A 26204-nucleotide genomic window follows, 5' to 3' on the forward strand; every position below is an offset into this window, starting at 1 on the left:
TGGCAGCTGCACTCTCGGGAGCCCAGATTCAGGAGTGAAATTGCCGCTTCTGTCCCTTCGTTCCTGTGGAAACAATGCCTTCCACAGCCCCCAGCACCTGCTCTCCTCAGTCATGTTCATCAGGACCAGGATCACCTGTCGCTGATACTAGGTGCCCTGGTTGATTTGCTCACGTTGTTGCTGCAAGGAACATCACTTTCACTTTGCCAGTAACCTTGATTTCCAATGGCTGCAGTCTACGAACCTGCTGATGACTTTTTTTTTAATGTCATACAACAAAGTGACAATTATGACAGGCTTACTTTGGAAGAAGGGTCATTTTTACTGCCAATTTTTTGGATGAAGATGTTTTTATAAATCTTTCAAAATGGTCTGCAAATCGAGTAGGAATTGCACAACTAAACTCAATGCTGTGTGTTCTCAAGAAGCTCCCTTCGTGAGGCCCTTCTTAGGATGGCCGAGTCAGCCCCTTAGAGGCGTCCTGGGAGAGAACGCAAATGAGCCTTCCGAAGGGCACCTGGCCCGTGACTTCCCCTGGAGCCCACACACGGTCCTGACGGAACAAACGCGGGCCTAGAGCACGTGTCACCAGACTCACCCTGTCTTGCTCCACCCTCCCTGCTAACATCGAGGTGTGCGCCGTTACCTTTTGAGCTTGGAACGAGCAGACTGGAATTTTCCTCTGCTACCTCTTGTGTACAAAATCTTGTTTATAAAATTTCAAAAGGAAGTAGATAGACTAGGGAAGAAACTTAATTCTAAATTTGGTTCACTGAGTGGCAGTTCTTAGCTTCTGAGGGTATAAAATAAATTTTTCAAAAACAGAGTTGGGGGTTCACTGACATTTTTCTGTGTATATCAGAAAATGGCTATGGTCGGGGGAAGGGGTGCCAGGGGCCAGTGACCTGGTGGGAAATGGTGCTGATTCCTTTTTGTACTTTGCACTGACAGTGTGAATAAGGTCCACTCTTTAATAATGAGGGGCAGTGGGTCTTTTTGTAAGCCTTTTACTGTTTCCTCCTGTGGATACCCTGACCATTTCAGGATTCATTTGCAAAGCTGGATAAGGATGTGCTCAACTCAGACCAATGGCCTGTAGACATCTCCCCCATAGCTTTCAGGTCTCCCAATGGTCCCCAGCATAAATCACGTCCCTGGTCAAGCTGGATTTCTTGCTGGACCCCGCAGGTCTCAGCCTCACCCCTAATGTCCTGCGTTTGCCCACATGGTTCCCCTCTCCTGGGGTGTTTGCTGCTCCAGACCTTTCTTCTGTGGTCCACACCCATTCCTCCCCACCTCCCAGTGACCAGCTGCCAACCTCTGCAAGAACAGTCGTTCCCTTTTCTCAGATCTTGGAGCCATCCGGGCGTGGACAGCTAAGGAACTGACCCCTGACTCTTGGGTGGTGGGCAAGGGGTGTCCAGCGTGCCCAGCAGGCAGGGTGCCAGCAGGCCCACTTACACAAACGCCCGCTGGCAGTCAGGCCCTTAGCAGCTGGCAGCTCTTGAACGCTTTCCATGACACTAAATTGTCAGCAAATAGAGTTTGAGAGGATTTTTGCTTTTGCAGGCCGATTCCCTGATCACTTACAACATGGGCTGTTGAGAGCTAGGCCTTGCTTAAGACAGCTACGCTTGCCAGCCTCAGAGTGGGGCTGGGGGCCGGGGGGGCCGCATTGCATGGGATGATTATACTTGGCCAGGTGGAATGTTCTGAGGCTGTTCTTAATTTCAAATCATGAAAAATGACCATGGACATAATACTCACTACAGAAGCCTCAGAAACTTGTATAATTAATGTATACCATAAACATTGGCTCTGCACCAGGCCCTGTGCCAGGTGCTGGGAGAGGAGAATGGAAAGGACACGGGCACCCCACACATCTAGAACATTGTAGGGCAGAAGTTGCCAAGGAGGGGGAGGCCTGGTTGCTGGGGGGACTCGGAAGCGAGAGGAAGATGCTGATTTTATCCCAGGATGGGCACAAGTGCTCGAGTACTTGTACTCAAAATACAAACGCTCCTCAAAGGCTTGATTTACTCAACCACCCCACAGACTGTTATCAAGCATCTTGTATAAGCAAGGCCTCATCCTAGACAGTCAAATTCAGGCAAGGGTCATGACAAGTTGTTTTTATTTTAAAAAGTCACTGTATAATAAAAATGCTACAAAACCCAGAATAAATATCTTCAAGTTACAAAAGCAAAACAGAGATCTAGAAAAGCTGCTTGCTGTAAAAAGGCAACAGAGAGTTGTTGACAAACAGACCAAAAAGATAAATGCGTGCTTGTTTGCTTGGGTGGGGCTGGGGGTAGGGGAGCTCAAGGAGGGAGAGTTGCACCTCCCCCTTCCCCCTTTCCCCCTCCATCCCTGCATCCCTCCAAAGGCCTCTCCACTCAGGTCCCCGTGAATCAGCCAGTGCCTTTTGCCCAGTTTTCTGTCCTTGCTCACAGGGCTACCCCAGGTCTGTGTTCCCTAATGAGCCTCTGTTATTATAAAGATGGGGGGCCCAACCTGGTACAGTAAAAAGAGCCTTGGCTTTAGGGACAAATCTGGGTTTATACCCTGGCACCACCTCACTTCTTGGCTGTGTGAATGGTGGGCACCCACCCCCCATCTCTGGTTCCCAGTTTCCTCCTGAAGTGGGGATGACACTGTGTACTGTGCAGGGTAGGAGCGAGGACTGGGTGAGAGGGTGGATGGAGCACGTGGCCCTCCACTGGGAACTGAAGAGTCAGCCCTGGGGTGATGTCCCCCTGCAGGCTGATGCCAGGTGGACTGCAAAGCCGGGACCAGGCCAGGTGAGGGCAGCTGGGAGAAACAAAGGCACGGCCCCGTGATCACCTGGGACACATCTGGCTGCATCCATCATGCCGCTGGTGGGTAAAAGAGCTAGGAATTTTTTCAACAAGCTGTCTTCAGGAGGTGAGTCTTAACAGCAGGACTGGGAGGGCCCGTGGAGATCACCGAACTGATGGAGATCTCTCTAAAGAGCAAGGACTTGAACCAAGGCACCTTGGCAGCTGACCCTGGGCTCATGCTTCGGGCCTCAACATCCTCATCTATCCAATGGGTATGAATATAGGCCCTGCCTTTGCCCCAGGACTACTCTGAAACTCTGTGAGAAGGTGGGTGGAGAAGCCCTTTGGACACTTCGAAACGTTGGCCACATCTGGGGAAGCATCACCCCTCGTCAGTGCCACCCTGCACCCCCAGAGGCATGGAAAACTGATCCTCCACTAATTCGGGAGCCCAACGGGGTGTCCCTAAAGCGGGCAGGAGGTGAGGGGCCATCTCCACCTTCCACTTCCCCTGACCAATATTTGGCCCCTTCCAGCCCTCAAGCGCCTCCCTGCCTACCCACAGGAGGATGACCACCTCCTGCATGGAGGCCTGAGGACTGACTGACTGCTCAATAAAAGTAATTCTACCCACAGTGTTGGCATCTTGGGAGCGGCTGGCAGGAAGCTGAGCACAGCCTGACCAGCGTTAACGGTGGCATGTGGACCCAGCCCACAGCGAGGGAGGGGCTGCCCGGCACCTGCAGCCCTACTCACTCGGCCTCCCATGCAGCTCAGGCCTGGGAAGGGGTGATCCAGGCCGAGAGCTGGGGTTCTCCCAGGTGGAGAGCCAGCGCACCCCGAGTGCCAGCGCGAGAGCTCCAGAAGCAAGAGGTATCCTCTTCCCTGGGGTCCAGGCTGAGGAAGGGGGAAGGAGGAACCACTTCAAAGCCCAGCCGAGGCCTGGGACCACGGCCCCCAGGCTCTGGCCCCTTCCCCATGCACGCGTCCTGGGCAGGGCGGTCACTGGGCCTCCTGGGAGGCCTGCTCCTCTGAGGGCCGGCTCCGGCAGCAGATGGCAATGGCTACGGCGGCCTCCTCGCCCGTCCTGCCTCCTGCTCCGATGTCCCGGCCCCTCACCACACACGTGTTGTCCACCGCGTAGGCCCCCAGGGTGGGGCAGGCCCCGGGGAGGGTCCCGCAGCTGGTCAGTGTCCAGCCTCCCTCGCAGGCCACGGTGACCTGCCAGGGCCAGGGGACGAAAGAAAGCGCACGTATGGCCCGGCACACTGTGAGCCAGGCCGGGAGGGCACAGGCCGCAGTCTGCCACGCCAACATGGACTCCTGGTCTTCCCCCGACACCACGCTCCCCACAGCCCTCCCCATCCCGGCCAGCAGCAAAGCAAAGCCTGGGATGCCCCCTCCGCTGCTCCCACCACGCCGTCCCTCAGGTCTGTGGGCTCCTCCTTCAGGCCCTAGCATCCTCCACGCTCCTGCCCTGACTGAGCCCCCGCCCCCGGGCCTGGACAGTCGCCGTAGCTGTCCACCTGCCTATAGCAGGCCTCCCTGCTTCCGCCCCCTTCCCTGCAGTCTTCGTGGCGCAGCGGCCAGAACGAACCCGCTCACACCCAGGTCAGACACCCGTTCCCCTCCCCCCACCCCAGGCTCAGAACCCTGAGTGGCTCCCAGCTCACTCGAGCAAAAACCAAAGTCCTTACTGTGGCCCTCAGGCCCCGCCTGAACCGTGTCTGGTTCCCTGCCTCACTCGGTTCCCACCTCACTGGCCCTTTGGCTGTTCCTGGTGCTCCTTTGCCGCGGCTGTTCCCTCTGCCTGGAACACTGTTCCCTGTCATGTCCCCCACCTTCTTAGTGAGGCCTCTCCTGAACTCCCCCTCCCCATTCTCTTCCCTGCCTTACTTTTCTCCACAGCATCTTCTAAGTACTCTGTAATATTACTCATTCGTTTACTGTCATCCCACTAGAAAAGACGCCCCAGGAGAACTTGTCAGGTTTGTATCTCCACCGCCTGGAATGGTGCCTGGAACGCCAGAGGCCTCAATACATGCTGAGCAAGTGGACCTGAGACAGCCCTTGCCCTCGAGAAATGCAGCATCCAGACCATGATCACTACAGACTTGCTCTTAAAAACCTCTTCTGAGGCAGGAGAGTGGACTCCCCAGGGCTTCCTTTTAAGAAGCTCCCTGTGGCTTTTAAAAGGAGACTTATAGAGAAGCCGTAGGGAGGTTGCGGTCTGCACTGGCAGTTTCTGAGGGCCTCTCACGCCCCAGTCCCCCAGCGTGCCTCCCCTCCCTGCAAGCCCTTCCTCACCTCGCTGGCCCCGCTAGCCACCCCTCCACCTGCAGCGCTCAGCTCAGGTGTCCCGTCCTCTGGGTCATGGCTGAGTCATCCTCCCAGCAGATGTGTTAAGTGGATTAATCAGCGAATGTGTGTGACTGCTTTTCTTATGCCATATTTACACATATTCTTCCGAAGGGGTGGGAAGCATGCCCCGAGAGCAAATCTTACTAAGCTGGACAAAAGCAAAAACTGGCCCAGCGACACACACACACACACACACACACACACAGGTGCTGTCCACACAGCTGCAAAAGCTGCTGACAGCACCCACCCCACAAGCCACTCCCCAGATATGTGAGGGTATGGTGGTGACACAAACATTGACCCAGAAAAGCTGCACAGGATGGACACGTGCCACCCCACACGGCGTCCGGCGCCCGTCCCGACCCCCCCGAGCCCCTTCACCTTCTCTGCAGGGCCCGGGATCCCGTGCTCCCTGACTTTGCACTCCAGACCCGGCGCGTGACAGCAGGAAGCGTGGATGCTGGCCTCCTTGTGGCCCACACACTGGTCGGGCTGACCCCGTGGCCTCAGCACAGGCCGCCTGGGGGTGCCAAGGTCCTTCACCTCCCAGTGGGAGCTGCAACCTGGGGAAGAGGAGGGCCGGCTCAAACACCTGGATGCTAAGGGACCCTCTGTCTCTCCTCCCCACCCCATTCAGTCTCCATCTTTTTAGGGTCTGAGTCTGGAGCTGGGAAACCCAGAAACAAGTCTTGGCAGGAAAAAGGCACTACTAGCCTGAGCGACAGGGCTCTTGGGTTCTCAGCTCAACCTTGCTGCTGGCCTGCTGTGTGACCTTAGGAAAGCCATACAACCTCTCTGGGCCTCAGTGTCTCAGGGAAAACATCATCTCCTCTCCACCCCGACATGGGGAGGGGGCTCCAAGGCCTGAGATGCTAGACCAGAAAATGGTATTCCTCCCCATAACCCAGCCACCCAGGCAGAAGTTAAGGGGCGAGCTTGATGTCTCTCTGGGAGACATGGGCCTCCCTCCAGAGCTTGGGAGTCAGGCACACCTCCCTGGCTACGAGACCTCAGAGAGTGTTCCTAGGCTATAGCAAGCCTCAGTTTCCCTCTGTAAAATGAAAAGGGAGGCTGCAAGGGTGAAGTGAGGACATGCACGAGGAGCCCAGCACAGCGTCTGGCACCGGGCAAGGGCTCTGCACGTGTTAGTTAGGGTCATGGTCACTGGAATGCCCGTGTGTTAGCTGCATGGCCTTGCGTAAGTCACTCAGCATGTCAGGGTGCAGTTCCCTTCGCTGTGAAGTGGGACTCTTTTGGATGTGCTTCATAGGTAGTGGGTTCTATGACTCCGATGTCTTCGAACTGGCACGTGCCCTGGAGTTCATCTGCTGGGCGTTCCCAAAGGGGAGAGCCATCAGAACACGGTGGACTTCCCACCAAGCCAGGACCCCAATAAGATGGCCGGTGGCCTGCTGGACTTGTCCCAGCCTCTCCACCTGACTGGGCTCATCTTTCCCCTGCAGAGCCAGCTCCTAACTCGTCTCTTGCCCTTGTCACCCTCCTCCTCCTCAGACTTCAGTGGCTCCCCAGTACATACTCGATGAAGAATCAACTCCTGAGCCAGTTATTCCAGGCCCGCTACCTGCCCTCTCCCCAAACGCTCCCCAGGACATCCCATGCACCCTCCAAGCAGGACAGCTCAGCCCCCTCCCGATTTGAGGGGCACCATCCTTGGATCCCCCACAAGGTCCCCATCTGCGACTTCCTGCTACCTACCCAGGGCATGTTTTTGACACAAGGTAGCCCATCCACAGTTACCTATATCAGAGAATGGATTTTAAAGCAATGGGTGATAACCAAGGTAGCTAGCACTTATGTTGTCCTAGCACCAAGCTAAATGCTTAGCACCCGTTATCCTCATTCTATTGCTGAGGCACCTGAGGCACAGAGAAGTTAAGTAACTTGCATAGGTCACACAGCTGACGACTGGCAGAGCCAGGATTAAACCAAGGTCAGCTCCACTTTCGAAGCCACTCCCTAAACTGCCCCTCATGCAATGCACTGCCTGCGAGGAAATGCCTACGATGCCCCAGGCCTGGTGCTCTAGGTGTTACTCATTTCATAGCAACCCAGTGAAGCAGGAACTGCCGCCGCCCCTCTCAGGGAGGAGGAGGCTGAGACGGAGACAGACGAGGTGCCTTCCCAGGGTCACAGAGGTGGAAAGGGTAGCACTGGCCTTCACACCAGGCCATCGGGCTCCAACGTGGGGCCAGCCGGGTGGGGGCAGGTGCACCAGGAGCCAGAGACGCCTCCTCACCCCAGGGTGGGCCCAGCCGCCTACCTGTGAGGACGTGGCCTGGCTGGGGGCAGCGGGCCTGGGTCTGCATTCCGGCCCCAGCTGGCGGAGCCGTGTGGACACGGCAGTTGGCCCGGGGCAGCAGGCAGCACCTGGCAACGGCGTAGACACCCTCACCCCCAAACGCGTTGTGGGCAAGGCAGACGCGCCTGCCCCCTCGGGCCTGAGAGCCAAAGACAGAAACAGGAACCTGCTTTAGAAAAGGCTTCAAAACACAGGATGAGGGGCCTGGAAGGAGCTGACTCGGGCACCTGGTCCCAACCCCTTGAAATGTCTCCAATGGCCTCGCAAGGGACCAGCCAGCTCCTGAGGACAAGGAGCTCACTTCCACCCAAGGCAGATGGTTCCGCAGATGGGCAGTTCTGAGTGTTACAAAGTTCTTCTGGACGCTGAGAGTGACTTCAAAATGCAGATACAGGGAAATCTAAGACCCCAGAGCAAGGACCTGGCCTGCTCAGCCCTGACCCACTCTCAGCCTCTCCCACGTGCACTCACACGCAGGAGGCTGCACAGTCAAGCACACTCCCAGACACCGGCTCCCAGACAGAAACGCCTGCCTGCCCCTTGTCCTCCTGGCCTAGGCACTGCCCTTCCACCCAAACACTGCGGCCAGATGGCATCTGTGCCAGGCTCTGCAGCCTTCCCATCAAGTCCCCTCTTTTGCTGCTTTGAGAAGATTTCTCATCTGCCAGAACCGTGGAACATCTGAGTGAAAAGGGCCTTGGAGACCACTGCGTCCAGAGGCAGCGAATCCCTGGCACATGTCTGGCCCTCCCCTCCCCCGAGGCAGTGAATCCCTGGCACACACTCGGCCCTCCCCTCCCCCGAGGCGGGCACGGGAATCCATCCATTCTCATCCTGCAGAGTCTCCCGGGAACCCTCAGTGTGCCTCCCTCCTGCAGCACCCAAACCGCGTGACTGAGATATGCCCCATTCGGCTTTAACTTGCAGACGGGCGCTGGAGTTCAGAGGAGGAAGGGACTCGGGCAGATATGGGCCTGGAAGCGAGAACCCCACTTCACGCTCCGACGGGAGGGTACAGGTCACCTCAATGCGCTCGCCCCGCCGCTTCCCGCTCCTGGAGAAGCTAGAGCAGCCCAGCAGCTCCTCGGGGGCAGCGCAGCGGGCCTCGGCCGTGGCCATCCGCGTGGGCCCCGAGTGCGCCGACCACACGGTCCTGCAGAACAGCTGCCCACCTGCAACGAGGCCCTGGGGTGAGGAGGGGTGGCTGGGGAGGGGAGCCTCACAGAGGGCTCCAGATCTTTGGCTCCTGGTGGGGGAGAGGGGCCTTAAAGAACGTGATCCATTTTCCCATTAAAACACGTCATGAAAGCCCTTGCAAAGCCCTTCCGGAGCCCGTCCTACTCAATCTCCCCCAGTGTCTAGGAGCCGGTGGCCGAATCCTCCCTCCACAGATGAGGGAGGGACAAGATTGCCCAGGCCACACAAATGCCCTGAGACCTCCCAAGCCCCAGTCTGGATTCTGCCCGTCCTGCCATCCTGCTGACCTGCTCCATAGGTGCTGGGGGGTAGTGTAGCCACCAGGTTGGGGGTCAGCACCCGCTGGTCCTTGGGGAACCAGGCCTCATTGATGACGTCTTTGGCAGAGAAACGGATCAGCCTCTGCCTCAGCTCAGCCAGGGTGAGCTCCGGCTCAGCGGTCAGCATCCTAGCCACGATGCCTGGTCGTGGGGCAGGCGGTGAGAGATGGTGGTGGCCTGGCCCTCCTTCCCAACCTGGGACTCCTCTCCTGGTGCACACATGAGCGCGCACACACACACAGACACACCAAGCTGTTCTTTAGAAGTTAAACCACCTGCAATCCCGTGCTAAAAGATGGCCAGAGCAAGACATACATCCTGCTCTCACACCTCCGAGCCTTGGCAATAGCTGTTTTGTTTGCCAGGTAAACTCTTATTCATCCACCAAACCCCAGATGAAATGTCCCTCCTCCAGGAAGTTTTCCCTGACCTTTAGCCTGGTCAGGCACCTCTCCCTTCCACACAGCCCTGGCTACTCCGTTTGTGCACCTGCCTCCCCCATCAGACTGAGCGTCCTTGAGGGCACCATCAGTCTGACTCATCTTTACTCCCCCATACCCAACACAGAGCCTGGCACACGTGGTCCTGGTGCAGACCCTGCCTGCCAAAGGGGCTGTCAGAATCATGATGGCTGAGGCGGTGGGGCAGCTACTCACCAGCCACATGGGCGGCAGCCTGTGACGTCCCACTCTGTGATGTGAAGCAGGTGCTGCAGTCACTGGAGGCACCAATGATGTCGTCCCCTGGGGCAAAGAGGTCCACGCAGCGGCCAAAGTTGGTCCCCAGGACCCCCAGGGTCACCGGCTGGTCCTGGGCATTGGTGGCCCCAACAGTAATGACCTGGAGAGGTGAGGGAGTGGATGGCAGAGAGGGGAGCGAAGGAGAGGATGTAGGGAGACTGAGACCTTGCCAACTGGGCTGGCCAACTCCTATATACCTGTTTGGCCCATTCAAATATCCCCTCCTGAGGGAAATCTGACTCTCCAGGCAGAACTCTGGCACTCTCTGCCCCACCCGGCCCTGGTGCTGCCCTCTGTCCCTACCATATGCCAGGCACTATTCCCGAAGTCCCCGAGGTGCTTCCATTCTAGGGAGGGACCCAGACAGTAAACAAACAGTAAACAATGCAACACATTAGGTGGTTATAAGTGCTAAGGAGAAAAGCAGAGCCGGCAAGGTGGAAAAGACCTGCTGGGTTTTGTCTGCTTTATGCGATTTTAAATTCGGCAGCCAGGGAAGGTTATCCATCGGTGTCAGGCTGACATGTGTGCCCCCCACCTGCCCCCTGACCCCAACACACCCCCCCCAGACTATGATGTCCTTGAAGTGGGACAAGATTCCTTCCCCTTGGTCCCCCCAGTGCCCACACCGCCAGTAGGTGCCCTCGCACGTTAGTCAGAGGAATGGACGGGCGTTGGACCCACTGGGTCAACCTCTCAAGCTGAGAAGCGTCATCTCTGTGCTCACGTAGCTCCCCTGGGACACACCTGGACCCTCGATGCAGGGCCTCAGGGGGCCTTCGGGGGGGGGTGGGGAGGTGGACAGTGGGGAGGCCCTGGGATACTGGCGGGAGAGTGATGCGGGCAAAGCCCCTGGGCCCTTACCGAGTGGACCGGGCAAGGGAGCAGAGGGAGGCCGGGAGAAAGGGGAGGGAGCTGTGGTGTCAATCCAGGGGACAGCAGATGGCCGGAGGTGATGGGATTGGGGAGAAGGGGGCCGGGCGAGTCACAAGACATTCGGAGGGAGAGGGGCCAGGGCGTGGAGCTGGAGCTGCACTGGGGGAGGGGAGAGTTGAGGCTGGTGCTGTTCACAGACTGGGATGGTGGAGGTTCAAGCCCCTCCTCTGCCCAGGCTCGGCCCTGGCCGTCTCCGACACGTCCTTCCAAAGCCAGGCCAGTTCAGGAGCGCACCCCATGAAGCCCCCAGGGGCCCACCTGCCACCTTCCCCTCCCTTCGGGAGCACCCACCTCGGGAGCTGAGGCTGGGGAATAGAGACAGGCGTCATCCCTGAAGTTGCCCGCCGCGGCCACCAGCACTGCCCCCGTCCCGGCCAGGTGCTGGCAGGCGGCGTTGAGGGTCGGGCTGTACCCACCCGCCAGGGGCAGCAGCACTACCAACCGCCCCCCCGGCTGGGCCAGCTGGCTTTTCCGAATGAACTCCAGGCCTGAGAAGACAAAGCCAAGGTCACCCATGGGGAGGCACGCTCCCCCTCCCCACCCCCGCCCCCAAGACCTTCGTGAGGGTTAATTTTACATGTCGACTTGGCGAGGCTACGGGTGTTTGCTCAGACATAGGTGTAAGTGTTGCTGTGAAAGTACTTTATGGATGTGATTAATGTTTACATCAGTACTTTGAGTAAAGCAGATTACCCTCCATAATGGGGGTGGGCCTCGTCCAATCAGTTGAAGGCCTTGAGAGAAAAGATGGAGGTCCCCCAAGGAGGAAGGAAATCTGTGCGCACACTGCCTTCAGACTCAAGACGGTGGCATCAACTCCTGCCAGAATTTCCAGCTTGCCAGCCTGCCCTGCAGATTTCAGCCAGCCCCACAATATGTGAGCCAATTCCTTAAGATAAATCGCCCACTATGTGGTATATGTATGTATTTATAAATATAAATATACACACACATCCTATTGGTTCTGTGTCTCTGGACAACCCTGACTAATACACATGGGAAGCATGTTAACAACAGCAGCACTTATAAAACCAGCCAACTCCCGAGCACTTATACGCACCAGGCTCCTTCTAAGTGCCTGACTATGGGAATTTACACAATCCTCACAGTAACCTTACTCTTATTTTCCCTTTCCAGGAAACTGAGGCACCAAGAGGATAAGTAAGATTCTCAGAGGAACAGGAAGGGCCCCCTTTGCCCTGCCTCTGACCTTCACAAGCCTCGTTGCCATCCTCTGAGGGCTGGTGTACAGTAATCCTCCCCCACCACACACACACACACACACACACTCCAGTGAGTCCTCACTGCCCACTCGCAGCTGTGGGCCCTGCCCTCCCACGTGTGAAAGGGGACACTGCTGCTCGGACTGTGTCGAGGATCAAAAGACTCCTCGCCCTGGAGCTGGAGTGGGGTCGGGGGGGGGGGGACTTGATAACCCTGCCCCCTCGGGGAGTGTCATGCCTTGACCCCAGCTGCACTCCCCCGCCCCAGAGCCGAGTGTGCAGCCTGGAGCCCAGGCCCAGTGGAGACCTGGGTTCTAACACCAGCTCTGGCCCTCATGTGCCAGGGGACCCGGAGCTGACAGCTTCTCCTCTCAGGCTCCGGCTCCTGCTCCGTCAGATGGGGGTGTGGCCGGCTGACCTCTCAGAACCTTCTGGATCTGGGCCTCTGGGAGGTCCCCGGGGCTGCAGCAGAGGTGGGAGTTGGGGTCCCATAGCCAGGCTCCTCTTAGGAGGAGACAGCTGCCCCTCACACCAGGAGGGGCAGAGCGGAAGTAGGAGTGGAGGTGAGGAATAAGCACGATTACAGCTGCCATTTATCAACCACTGGCTGTATGTATGTTTCTGTGCTCGGACTTGACACACTTTACCTCAACAATCTGCTTACAGAGGAGACCGGCGGTGACCACGAAAGTAAAAGCTACTGTTCGTGGAGCCCCTGCTCTGCTCCAGGTAATGTGCTAGGGGCCCTTCCCAAAGCGGGGACCTCTTCTTCCCCGGGAAACCCTCCAAGCCTAGGGTGCCAGGCCTGTGGAAGGCCTTTCAGGGCACAAGCGGGCCTCCCCTCCTCTGCACACTGACCTTTGGGAATTGGCCTGCTGAGCTGAGGTCAGTGGATAAAGGGGTGGGACAGGAAGGAAGGGTCACCTGATAGGGCAGGGGATTATTGATTCTTGCCTTTAAAACCGAACATCAAAACCCATGCTCTAGGGCTTCCCTGGTGGCACAGTGGTTAAGAATCCTCCTGCCAATGCAGGGAACACAGGTTCAAGCCCTGGTCCAGGAAGATCCCATATGCCGCGGAGCAACTAAACCCACGTGCCACAACTACTGAGCCTGTGCTCTAGAGCCCGAGTGCCACAACTACTGAAGTCCATGCACCTAGAGCCCGTGCTCCACAACAAGAGAAGCCACCGCAATGAGAAGCCTGGACACCGCAGCGAAGAATAGCCCCCTCTCGTGGCAACTAGAGAAAGCCCGCGCACAGCAATGAAGACCCAATGCAGCCAAAAATTAATAAATTAATTAAACAAACAAAAACCTGTGCACTAAACTGCAAAGAATCAGGGCAGAGCTCACTCACCAAGCACAAGGCAGGCACTACCAGCCCTTCCCAGCCCTTCAAAAAGGTCTATGGCTGCCTCTGCCAGCTCAGAGGCCAGCGTCTGACACAGGGGTCTGGGCGCTTGCAGTGGAGGTCAAACTCAGAGCCGGCACCTTCCCCAGCGAGGTCACTGGCTCTGGCTGTGTGACCCTGGGCAAGTCACTTCCCCTCTCTGGGCTGATTTTCTCAACTGTTAAACAAGCTCACAATACCACCCTCAGGGTATGGAGTACAAAGTCCTTTGCTCAAGGTCTGGCCACAGGAGGGACTCAGTAAGTGAGAATTCCAACCCTCTTCTCTGTCCACAGGCCTCCCAGGGTCCTAGCGCTAAGCTGGACCTTGCCAGAGGTGACTGGATGGAGAAACCTGCAAGAGTCTGGAAAAAGTCTTCTGCCAGTTCCTCTACCAGGTCTACCCAACCAGGGCTCCAATCAGTCATGAGAAGGAGTGAGTCCCCCGGTGTTAAGTAGAAGATGGAGAAAGTTTGCTTAGATCACCTCGAGGGTACATCCAAATCCAAAGTAACATGACAAAAGACGCAACTATTTTAAAAGATTTGGAAAGGGGAGCAGTGTGAAACTGTAGAAAGACCACTGACTAGGGGTCAAAGCTGCAGGACCTGCCTGGGCTGAGCCCTGCCCCTCTCTGGGCCTCAGTTTCTCCATCGGCACTCATGACGCCTGGGGGCCCTGCCCACTCTGACACTCTGGGACTCTGCCTCTGGGGCAGAGGCTGCCTTGGTCTCCTCGGTCAGGAGTCAGTTCTCTCTGGGCTGAAGCCCCGTCCCGTGCCAGGTCTGGATGCAGAGACCAGCACATCCGGAGCCATCACTCACCTGTGAGCGTGCTGCTCACCGTGCCCTTCCCTTGGCAGTTGAGCACACGCAGGCTGCGCAGGCTGGCGCCCTTGGCCACGCCGGCATCCCGGCCACTGACCACCCCTGCCAAGTGGGTGCCATGGCTGTCACACTTGTTCGCCTGCTCGACCAATACAAGACCCGAGTGAGAAAGCTCATCCACCCTGTAATAATATCAGTGAGTGACCGGACAGACGTCCCCACCCACAACTGATGGCAGGGCAGGGGCAGTGACAGCTGGGGAGGCCAGCAGGGGTGCAGCTGTGGCACTCCGGGGGTGGCATCACCTCCAGGTCGGGGATGAGGGACGGGGGCAGCCCTCCCGCCTGAGGGACATGCTCACCTGTCTGTGGAAGCGTGTCCCATCCTCTTCGGGCACGTTCTCGAAGTCAGTGACTACCACCCTGCCCTCAATTTCCCGGTGGCCACTTTGGATACTGGTGTCTAAGAGATATACCTCCACCAGGCCACCTCCAGCTTTCCAAGGTGAGGTTTGTTCGAAAGGAAAGAATAACCATGAGGTTAACGTAATAGTTAACACATAGAAATTGTTTACCATGTCTCAGGCACTGCTCTGAGCACCTTACATATGTCAACTCAGAAAATCCTCTCCAGGTACATACTTCTATATCTTTATATCACAAACAAGGAATGTGAGGCACAGAGAGGGTAAGTAACTGTCCACGGTCACATAGCTGGTGATGGTGGAACCAGCAAGAGAACCAAGTAGTCTGGCTCCATAATATTAATATTAATATGAAATAACAATGTGAACACTCGAAACTAATAAATACAATGGAAAAAACTATGCCAAGCCCCTACTTAAAATTTTTCACAGCTCCCCAAACCTGAGGCCACAGAATTTAAAGACAGAACAGGATTTGACAAGTAAAAGGAGAATAACAGGCCTGTATGGCCATCTGAGCAGGTCCGCTCATTTCACAGAGAGGAAACTGAGGCTCAAGGAGGATGCGTGGATCTGGGCCTCCTGGCTCCAAGCCCATGCTTTCTCCACTCCACCAGCTGCCAGGATGGCTCAACTGTGGCTGGTTCCAACTGACACAAGTTACAGGCTCAGAGAAAACAGCAGTATTGGAATTTCTCCAAAAGCCTACCACCTCCACTTCATCATTTCTAGTTGGGTCAGTTCAGATTCTCCAGGAGGCAGGCACCAAGATGGGACGAGACCTGCAGGGGACTTCCTGGGGAGATGCCTACATGGGACAAAGGTGGAGGGGGCAGGAGGAAGCAGGGAGAGCCTGCAGGTGTGACACCTGTGGAAGGAGAGGAAGGAAGAGGGTCAAGTAGGCAGAGCCCCAGACTGCAGCACTGCTCTCGGAAGCCTCAGAGGCCTTGGCTCCGTCCTCGTACCCCCATGCAAGGTGGGACCGCTGTTGTCCCATGTCGCAGAGGGGAAAAGGGGCCTCAAGAGGGGTTATCCCTAAGGGCAAAGGGACCTGCGAGTGGCCTCTTACAGCCTCTGATTCAGTGCAGGGAGCTCTGGCAGGTAGGCGCCCAGTCCTCCTGCATCCCTCCAGAGCAGGGAGCTTTCTCTCTCCCACAGGACAGCCCCTGCCATGCCTAGAAGCTCGGAAGGCAGCCAAGTTCTCCTTCTCATCTCTGCCCAGGAGGCCCCTGACCCTGACCCCCTTGCCCTTTCCCCGCAGGCCACACCCCTTCCTGCCTCAGGGCCTCTGTCCTTGTTCGTTTCTCTGCTTGGACATGCTCCCCTTGGTGTGGCTAATGGCACCTGCTGCAGGGCTTGGCTGAGTGTCACTTCCTCCAGGAAGCCTTTCCTGACTCCTCAGCAGTCAGTCGGGTCTGCCTCTTATACATGCTCACAGCTGTCCGGACTCCTTCGTAGCTCCTACCCCATCCAGACTACCTGGTGTCATGTAGCTATCTGTGTAAGGATTAGCCTTCTTCATGCACTAGGAGCTCTGGTGGGGGGCAGGGTGGGGGGCGCAGAGACCAAGTCCATCTTGTTGGTCTTTGTGTCCCCAGCACCTAGCACCGTGCCTGGAGCACAGTGGCTACTCGAGAACTCACTGTGGCATGGAAGGAGAGGAGGGGGAGGGCTGAAATGACAGCACTCTCACTCTATACCAGACACGGATGGAGGCTCGCTACAGCATAAAGAGCATTAACCCCAACACAGCCCCCCAGATAGGACTGTCATCACCTCCCGTTTTTGCAGAGGAACCTGAGGCTCATTCAAGCTCACACAGCTTGAAAATGCTAAAGTCTGGGTTTGAGCATGGCAGTTGGCTCCAGAGCCTGTGCTCGTCAGCCCTTTGCCAGGTGGCCTCTCTGTGAAGGAAGGGTCTGCTCCTGGCCGGGTGTGCCACTCTCCAGTCATCTGCCTGGTGCCCACTCTGCCTCACTCCGACCCAACAGCCCCCGGGGGGCCTGGTCCAGCCAAGCCCTGCTGTGACTCCTGATGGACTCCACATTCCTGTCTTCCATCCCCACCACCTCTCAAAGCCACTGGGAGCAGGAGGAGGGTAAGGCAATCCATGGGCATCCCAGTGGGGAAGGAAAGGATCGCACGTCTGCTTCTGGCCTGGGGGAGGGCAGTGGGTCCAACGGTCACCCCAAAAAACGTATGTCCACATTCTAACCCCTAGGACCTATGATCATGACCTTATCTGGCAAAAGGGTCTTTGCAGATGTGATTAAGTTAATGACCTCCGAATGAAATCATCCTGGATTATCCCGATGGGCCTTAAATCCATTGATGTGTCCTCATAAAAAAACAGAAGAGGAGAGATACACGGAGAAGATCATATGAAGGAGGCATGGACAGGAGGGATGCAGCCATAGCCAAGGAACGCTGCAGTCACCAGAAGCTGGAAGGGGCAGGGAAGATGCTCCCCTAGAGCCTTTGGGAGGAGCTTGGCCCACTGACACTTTTATTTCCGACTGGAGAGTACATTTCTATTGTTTTAAGCCACCGGGTTTGTGGTACTTTGTTAGGGCAGCCCTAGGAAACTAATTTAGGGGTTGTGGCCTTCTCTCTCTCCTGCTTGGCTTGGGGTCCCCCGGAACCCCCTGCACAGCATCCCCTCCCCATTCCCCATACTAGCCAGCTCCGGGAGGTCCCTGAGGCACAGATGTGGAAGGTGGGGTCTCTAGGGTCTCTGCCTAGAGAGGAGCAGCCTGGGGTGGGGAGAGGCAGGCTCTTCCTGCCAAGGGCACCCCCTCCCTGGCCACAGGCTGCCCAGACTGGTCAGCACACCCTGCCTGACCAGGCCCCGCACCTCTGCCACTGTCAACCCTGGGGTGATGCGCCACACTTCCTACTAATCGCCCATCCTGGCCGCGAGCCCTGGGAGGCCCCAGGTCTACTGTCTGTCACGATGACAGCAACTCAGAACCCGCCTAGCCTTTCAGTTCCCAAAGCATTTGCACATCCTTCACCTCATTGGAGCCTCACAACACCCTGTGAGGACACGATGGGGTTACTGTGCCCATTTTACAGACGAGGAAGGGGAGGATCAGAGAGGGAAACGGCTTCCCGAGACCCCACGTGAACCAGTAAAGGGCGGAGGCTGAACTCACCCCCAGGTCTGGCTGAGTCCTGGAGCACCACTGCGTTGTCTTTCCGCTGAGCTCCAGACCTCGTGCTGTGGGCTCCTCAGACTCCACACGGCCCAACCACAGTACCTGATCTCCCCAAACCAGGTGTCCTTCCCTTCTTCCCCAGCTCAATAAATGGCACCTCCGCCCACCTACAAGGCCCTGCCCAAACCCAGGCCGCTTTCCTTGGCCTCTCCTCCTCCTCCTGGCCAGGCCACCCCAGGCAGAGGGAAGAGTGGGAGGAGAGGCCTGGAGGGGACACACAGAGTAGCCCACGCAGGTAACCCCAGGAAGCCTAGCGATGCTGAAGGGAGGAGGAGCAGGGCAAGGCGGGAGACCAGAGACCAGGTGGGGGCGTGGCAAACAGGGCTTATCTGTCCCGTTATGGGGTCCAGTCCTGTCCTCAAGGCACTGGGATCACCCAGACCTGTAGGCCTTAGGGGATGTCAAGGTCAGGATTACCCTCTCCCCACCTGAGTGCAGCCTGATGGGCCAAATGGCAAGAAAAGGCAAACATGAACTTTTAGAAGGTGGGAGAGGGGCTCATTTAAAAAAAAGACTTCTGCATTGTACCTGGGGCAGAAGGAAGGCAGGGCATGGGGGCTGGATTGGGTGGAATGGGACAGAAAAGGGGTCAGCGGAGTGTACTGAGCTCTAACGCCCCTGGGAGGTGAGGACCGTCGGCAGGGAGGAGAGAGCGGCACGTGACCTCAGCTTGGATGGAGAGGCGCAGGGAGCATGGGGCCCTTACTAGGAGCGTGATGTTCATCCACCTGGCGCCGCGCAGGGAGAATCCGCTCCAGGTTCCACGGGATGCTCTGGGCAAAGACGAAGGAGTCCTCCTCGATGTACTGGACGTGGGGCAACGTCAGGGCCTGCAGAAGGCAGAGAGGTGGGGCTCGGCTTCAAAAGCCATTTGGCTGACAGTAGCCATAGCCACAGCCCTTCACCCACCTGATCAAGCCTGTCCCAAGTCACACGCCAGTCACACACCTGTCCCCTCCTGGTGTGCGGTTTCCTCACTCAGGTTGGGGAGCCCAGCACCCGCCAGCACAGAGGATGCCTTTTAGGAAGGATTCTGAATTTGACATGCCATCTGGGGAGCCAGGCAGTGCCCAGGCCCCGGGGAAGGCTGGACCTGGACTCCATGCCCAAATCATGATGCCCTCACTGGCCATTCTGTTTCCCCCAGATCCGTTCCCGCCCTTCTCCACCCTGCAAGGCGTGGGGAGGCTGACCCTGCAGACTGCAGCACCCAGGCCTCCTTGCGGTGACTTCTGGTTGGGATCAGCCAGAGGGAGGCCCAGAAGGAGTTTTGGGGGATGAGAGGGTGTCTTCACTCCCTCTCTGTTTTGGTGCAAGGTTCCCATGGTGGCTGCATCCTTTGATGACCACGGGTCCCCCGGGGCAGCCCCTGCTCCACAGCTCCAGCTCCCACCTGGCAGAGAAGACACTATTCCCTCTCCTCGCCCATCAACTTGTCACGGCAACTCATCCCTGGGTGCCTCAGTGTCCTTGTGGGCTTCCTTAACCTGTCCACACCTCCATGAGTTTCTGTGCTTAGCATCTACTTAAATACTTGACTATCTCATTTAGTCCTTAAAGAACCGTTCCTATTTTCATGCCAGCTTACAGGTAGGGGACTGAGATTCAGGGGGTGAAGAAAATTGCCCAAGGTTAGACAAACTAGTAAGGGTACGTGAACCCAGGCTGGCACGATGCCAAAGCCCAGCTCTTGAGGGCACGTGTCTGTGGCCTGCAGCTCAGCAGTGTCTCCCCTCTGAGAAGCTGCCTGGCCTTCGGGGCTCATGCGTGCCATCTGGCTCTGTGGGCATCTGATTCCTTCCCCCGCACTGTGCTGGGCATATCATCCCCCAGTTAACTGACTGGCCATCACTTCTCAGTCTCTCTTTCTGAACTGTGAGCTCAAGGGAAAGGGCTGGTGGTCCATCCTCATGTCTGTAGCACATAGTAGGTGCTCATTAAATATGTGATGAGCAGACTGATTGAAGGCATTAACTTGATGTTTCCCCTATTAGACTAAGGGATTGGACCCTGTCTAATCCGTGTCATTGTCCCCACAGGACTTAACACATTGTAGTTGTTCAGCCACCGTATGCTGAATGGAATGAAACTATGCAGTAGTAGTACAGTGGAGCGAGGAGGCCTGGGCCTAAATTCCCGTTCTGCCGGTTATGTGTTGTGTGACCTCGGGCAAGACCCTGTCCCGCTCTGGGTCTCAGTGTCTGCAGGAGGCTATGAAGCACCCCAGCCACATGGAGAATCAGTGTGAAAATGGGAACCATGTGTTCTCATCAAGTTAGGAGGACAGGGGAGGGGGGTGGGTTGGGAGGAAGGGAGCAGAGGCTAAAACAAGGAAAGCGTTGTTTTTTTTGTTTTGGTTTTTTTTTAAAGGTGCATTTGCCAAATTCTCTTCTGCCTTTTTTTTTTTTTTTAATTATTATTTATTTATTTATTTATTTTTTTGGCTGTGTTGGGTCTTCGTTTCTGCGCGAGGGCTTCCCCCAGTTGCGGCAAGCGGGGGCCACTCTTCACTGCGGTGCACGGGCCTCTCACTATCGCGGCCTCTCTTGTTGCAGAGCACAGGCTCCAGACGCGCAGGCTCAGTAGCCGTGGCCCACGGGCCTAGCCGCTCTGCGGCATGTGGGATCCTCCCAGACCAGAGCTCGAACCTGTGTCCCCTGCACTAGCAGGCAGATTCTCAACCACTGCGCCACCAGGGAAGCCCTCTTCTGCCTTCTTATTAAAGCTACAAATCTTACATCCCTCAACTCGCTTCAAGCGGAGCCCCCTTTCGCAGGGAAACTCACCAGGAAAGGCTTTTAAGATATGCATTTAAAGCACTAGGGCCAGGATGAGGAGAAGGGAGGCCAGAAGTCCTCAACTACCCATGTCTGTTCTGCCCCTGCACCAAAGATGTGACATCAGGGTCGGGCTGGAGGGGGAACAGCCTCCTTGTCCTACAGGAGGAACCTTCTGAATAGCATCAGTTTCAAAGGAATTTTGGATCCTTGAGTCATGTTTTTATAAAATGACTCTGGCCCCACTAATGTCATAGGGCCTTGTTCCTGTAGGGTTCTCATAGGCAGCAAGTTCACCAACACAAAGACAGCTAGAAGACAGACCACTGGGTCTGATCCCAGCTCTGCCTCTGGCTGTCTGTGTGGTCCCTTCTGAACCTTGGTCTCCTCATCTTTCAGATGAAGATGAAGTACCATTGAGGTATGGCCAGGCTTGAAGGGCATCCCGTACTGAAGGCCAGGAGCCACTGTGCTTGGTACTCAGTAAGCACTCTGTGAACATTTGCTGCCTCCTGATGGTCAGCCATGGGCACACCCAGGACAGTCCCCTGTATGCATGCGGCAGCCCAGCCCTTTCTGGAAGTGCCCCGCCCAAAGACGGAGCTCACCAGCTCCAGCAGGTCACCGCTCATCTTCACCAGGAAGCCGGGGAGAAGGTCGTGGAAGACGTGCAGGATCTTGGTGAGGTAGCCACGGTGGGCGGCCTGGGCCTGCAGGCGGCGGGCGGTGCGCTCCGTCTGCGAGCGGTGGGTCTCTTCCTTCAGCACCACCATGTAGGTGCCTGGCAACCTCCAGGTGTCCTGGCCCCCAGTGAGGAGGAGTGACATGATGACATTAAAAAAAGAAGAAGGATGCTATGAGTGCTTCATCCACCTATGTTTACAAGTTAGAATTACAGCAAAAGAAACTCCATAGAGTATAGGAATTATAAAGAGAAGTCACCAAATTAGGACCCCCAAACCACATAGATGCCAACTATTAGTATTAACCTAACATATACCACACTTTCAAACTCGACAGTCAGGCAAAAATGGGAACCATGGGCCACAGTCAACACCAGGTTCTCCTCTGCACCTGCACCTAGTTCTCTGTGGGGCCGACCAAGGCCTGGCCACCCCTGGAGGCCCTGCCTGAAGGCCACCTCCTCCCGAAGACCTTCTTAATTACACCTCCCTTCCCCGTGTCTCAATTTGAAATAATCACTTCCTCCCGGTTCTAGTACCTCCCTGACCCCCTCCGGAGGCAGTCCAAAAACATGGCCTGAATCCCAACCTCAATATTTACTGGCTATGTGGTCATGGGCAAGTCACTCAACCTCTCTGAACCTCAGATATCTCCTCTGTGGTATGGGAAACATAATACCTACGGCACAGGCCTGCTGGGAAGGCTAAGAGATGTAGTTGTGTAAAGCATCTAGCAAACAGAAGGGATGATTGAGTGAGCAAAGGCAACACTTCTCACATGGGATAAAAGACTCAAGGCCATGGTCTACAGGAGCAGATTTGTTTGCTCTTAGCTCTTATCTGCTCCCACCGCTCTCAAACAGACACACCTGTGCTCAAGAACCTTCAGTGGCTCCCCATAGCCTGACAAAGTCCAAACTCCATGCTCCCCCTTGGTCCCCACTGCAACCTACCTCTGTAGCCTAATCTCCCACATCTCTGTACGTGCACCAGAGTAGAATACAGTCTACAACCCTTTATCCAAAGTCTTAGGGTCAAATGGGTTTCAAGATTCAGAACTTATTTGGACTTTAGAAAGGTAATAATAGGCAATCAGGGTGCTCAGAGGCATCTGGAGCAGCATACTGTAATCTATGCAGCGAAATATAGGAATATAAATATTTACATCAGTGGGATAAATTACAAATAACCTCATGTCAGTTCAGGTCAGGTTACCACCAAATAAATTACAAGAAACCTTTTGGGTTTCAGAACATTTTACATTTCAGAAGGCAGATAAGGAACTGTGGACATGTGCTCCCTATTCTCCACCTCTGGCTTTCCCAGGTCTGAGCTTTTGTTCATGCTACCCTCTTCACCTAGAATAAAATTCCCCTGCCACTTTTATTTAAACTCCTATTTATGCTTCAAAGGCCCATCTAAAATGCCCTCAGCTAAATGAAAATCTAATGAATTGGGAGGACACTTTGTGCACTGGAAGGAGACTTGTCCTAGAAGCCTAGTTCTAATGCATCAGGGGGGTGAAACCCCTCTCTCTGGGTCTCAGTTTCTCATGAATAAAATAAAAGGATTGGTCTAAAATCTTCCTCTGCCTGCCAAAAATATTTTCATTATAAATTCAATCTCTACAAAATATCTATTGAAGGAATGAATAAATGAACTTCTGGAGGTTCTTGTTCCAAACTTCCGCTGGGGACGAAGTACCCTCAAGTGCCTGGTTTAAGTGGTTGTCCGGCCTCTGCTTACTCACCTCTCAGGATGGGGTATTCACTACTTCTAGAATAGTTATTTGGGGGCAGTGGTGACTTGAAACGCCCTTTCTCATCCTTGTCACAACCCATCAACATCCTTCTAGAAGGTGAAAGGCTCAGGGAACAAGGAAGAAGGTGCTAGGAGCTGAGTAAACTTCACTCTTCTGTGGGAGCCAGACTAAAGAAGAGAGGTCCCTCCCCTCCTGACACTAACACAGGACACAGGCAACACTAAGGGCCTGACACCCCTCTGCACCCAGCACACTCAGGCAGAGGAGCTGGGGCAGAAGAGCAGGCCAGATGTCCATTAGCCTAGAACTTCCCCTCTGCCCCAGGAGCTGCAGTTTGGAGCAAAAAGGGCATCACTGGGAGGTCGCACTGCAGGTAAACAGCTACCTCCTACAGTGCTCCCTTCACTGGCTCACACGGTGGGGAGGTCACTCACGTGGGCAACAGAGCCCCTTTCCCTTCATTCCTCCATCTGCCCAGCACTGACTCTTCACAACAAACCCTCGGGAAGGACTGTCACCTCACTTTTAAAGATAAGGAAAATGGAGGCTCGGAGGTTAAGTGACTTGCCAAGCACCACTCAGCTAGTGAGTGATGGAGCCAGGATTCAACCCCAGAGCTGACTCCAAGCCCGGTAGCAGGACCTCAGTTGAGCCCTGGGAAGGTTATAAGTGGAGGGAACCGGCAGACCCCAACCCTGGGCAGGAGCTCCCATAGCCCAGCGGCCAGGTGCTGGCCTTGATCTTCAGGAAACTCGCCCCACCCACTCTGGGCGGGCGTGGGTGGGCTGCGGCTACCAGGCTCCTTCCTTCCCGAGAGCACCAACAAGCCCTTCCCAGACGAGCCCAAGGACCCCAACGGGCCTGGAGAATAACTCCGTCCCTTCCCCTTCAGTTTTGTTCTTTTCTTCAGCTGAAAAAGATGCAATACTAGAATGTGAGTTTTGTGGCATGAAGAAATTGCCTCCCGCCACTATCATTCATTCGCCTTCTCTCCCGCTCCACCCCTGTCACAGCAGCGCCGTCTCGTCCCCAGGCCCCCTAGCCCACCCCCTCCCACACTCCCCACACACACTCTGCACTACCCAGATTTCCCAATCCGCGTCAGGACGCATAATAATATCTCCTCTCTGCCCGGGGCCGTTCTAAGCACGTTTCGGGCACTAGCGCCTGGACCCACCCGAGCCTCCGTGGTGAGGCACGTCCAGGATCTGAGCAGGCGATCCTGGAGGTGCTCTGCTCGTCCTACCTGGCGCCTACCAGTCTCCGAGCCCCGCGCACCCTTCCCCCGCAGAGCGCACCCCAAAGAGCCGCCGTGCCCGTTCTCCCCGCCACTGCGCCCGCAGTCCCCAAGATCCGCGCCAAGCCCGTCCTCGGGTGAGCAGAGCGCCCCCCCCCCCCCAAGTGACTTTCACTCCAGCCCCTCCCTTCCGGGGTGGGGGGTGGGGCACTGAGGCCAGAGAGGATATGGCCACCGCCCGGGTCCCCGCGCGGGTTCGCCCCCGCCTCCCACCGCGGCGTCCGCACCTTTGCGCAGCGGTGGAAGGTGGCGGTGGCCACGTTCTGGGCCGTGTCAGCCGAGCTGTCCTCCTCCGACCGGAAGGCGAGCACCAGCTCCTCGTAGTCGCCGTCTTCGTCCTCCTGCGCGCGGGCGCCCGCGGGTCCCAGCAGCAGCAGCAGGAGCAGCAGCAGCGGCGGCCACCACGGCCGCCGGGAGCTGCCCGTACCCATCGTGGGGACAGGAGAAGTTTGCGTCGGGCGGGGAGACCCGGGGGGCAGCGCGCGGGCCAGGCCCGCAGCGCCTGTGCCTCGCGGCGGGGAGCTCGATGCGAGCGCGGGACTCGGGCCCCGGCGGGGACTCGCGCTGGGCCGGGCTCTAGGCCTCCGGCTTGGGGGCTGCGCCGAGGAGACGCTTGCCGGCCCCGGGCCGTCTCACTGCCTGGCTCGGACCCGACCTGAGCCTGAGCCCGCCTGCAGCCGCGCGCGCCTCGACGCCTCGGGGGAAACCTTCCGGGGTGTGGGTGCGCGACGCCCAGGGTCCGGGAGATCACGCCACCTGAGCCCTATCGGATGATCCTACCTGATTAAATATTAACGGAGCCCCCGGACTGAAGGATCGGGTTTCGGCCTCGTTCCCCCTCCCCCTCCCCACCCCCACCCCCACCCCCACCCCCACCCCCACCCCCAAACGGCGTCAGATTACGCCCAGAGAGAGGACAAAATCCCAAATCTTAATTGGGCTGGAAGGCTGTTCCCGCGCTCCCGAGACGCTTTCTCCCCGCCCCTCAACCCGAGCCCTGCGAGCTGTGCCAGGCACCAAGTTCGGCTGAGCCCACCTCGTCAAGCGTTTCTGGGCTCTGCCTTGGCACCGGCCAGCCACCCCCCTCGCCTACCCCCTGAACGATGTTAAACCACTCCGTCCGGGTCCTCCTCCTCGCCGCCGCCGCCGCCAGTGACTGCGGACCCCTCGCTGCCCCCAGCCCCCAAGTCTTTCCGCAGGTCTGAGCGTGCCATCCTTCTAAACTCAGCCCCGACCCTTCTCGGGCCTCTGCCCCTTGTGCACCCGGCACACCCACCTCACCAACTAGCCACCCCTTGAAGTCCTGTTGCTTTTGACTTCCAGCCAGCGCTAATCAAACATTTAAAGGGATTTATTCTACAAATATTTCTGTTTTTAATCTGCAGAGATATCATACGTGTACATTCAAGAATTCCATTGTAGGGACTTCCCTGGCGGTCCAGTGGTTAAGACTTCGCCTTCCAGTGCATGGGGTGTGGGTTCGATCCCTGGTCGGGGAGCTAAGATCCCACATGCCCTGCGGCCAAAAAACCAAAACATAAAACAGAAGCAATATTGTAACAAATTCAATAAAGACTTTAAAAACGGTCCTCATCAAAAAAAAAAAATCTAGAAAAAAAAAAAAAAGAATTCCATTGTAGCACAAGGTCAGTGTTCCAAACGATTCGGTTTGCAGATTCTGTTTACACACCATGTCCAAGAACATGACGAGGGTCTTGGTGAACAGCTGCTGTCTGCGGGAGGATGTGGAGGCCAGCAGCCCCAGACCTCGGGGTTGATGTGCCACACAAAGCCAGGCATCCTCCCAGAAGGGCCACACAGTGTAGAAACTGGAGGCTTCCTGATCCCACTTTGCAGATGATTAGCAGGTTCTAGTGAAATGACTTGCTCTGAGCCTGGGTCACTGGACTCCAAAGTCAATGCCCT

General features: G+C 56.4%; 1 protein-coding gene across 1 annotated transcript; it reads right to left on the bottom strand.

Moving 5' to 3' along the window:
* Nucleotides 1-2151: 2151 nt before the first annotated feature.
* PCSK9 (proprotein convertase subtilisin/kexin type 9) lies at nt 2152-25094 on the bottom strand. The gene is made up of 12 exons (XM_061184169.1): nt 24506-25094; nt 21145-21336; nt 18466-18589; nt 14479-14612; nt 14115-14256; nt 10967-11163; nt 9656-9839; nt 8967-9140; nt 8506-8654; nt 7444-7621; nt 5544-5725; nt 2152-4022 (listed from the first exon to the last, which is right to left on the bottom strand). Exons 1-12 carry the CDS (start codon nt 24707-24709, stop codon nt 3804-3806), a joined length of 2079 nt encoding a protein of 692 aa, XP_061040152.1. The 5' UTR covers nt 24710-25094; the 3' UTR covers nt 2152-3803.
* Between the last annotated feature and the right edge of the window lie 1110 nt (nt 25095-26204).

Source organism: Eubalaena glacialis, chromosome 3, assembly GCF_028564815.1.
Source record: "Eubalaena glacialis isolate mEubGla1 chromosome 3, mEubGla1.1.hap2.+ XY, whole genome shotgun sequence".
NCBI lineage: Eukaryota > Metazoa > Chordata > Mammalia > Artiodactyla > Balaenidae > Eubalaena > Eubalaena glacialis.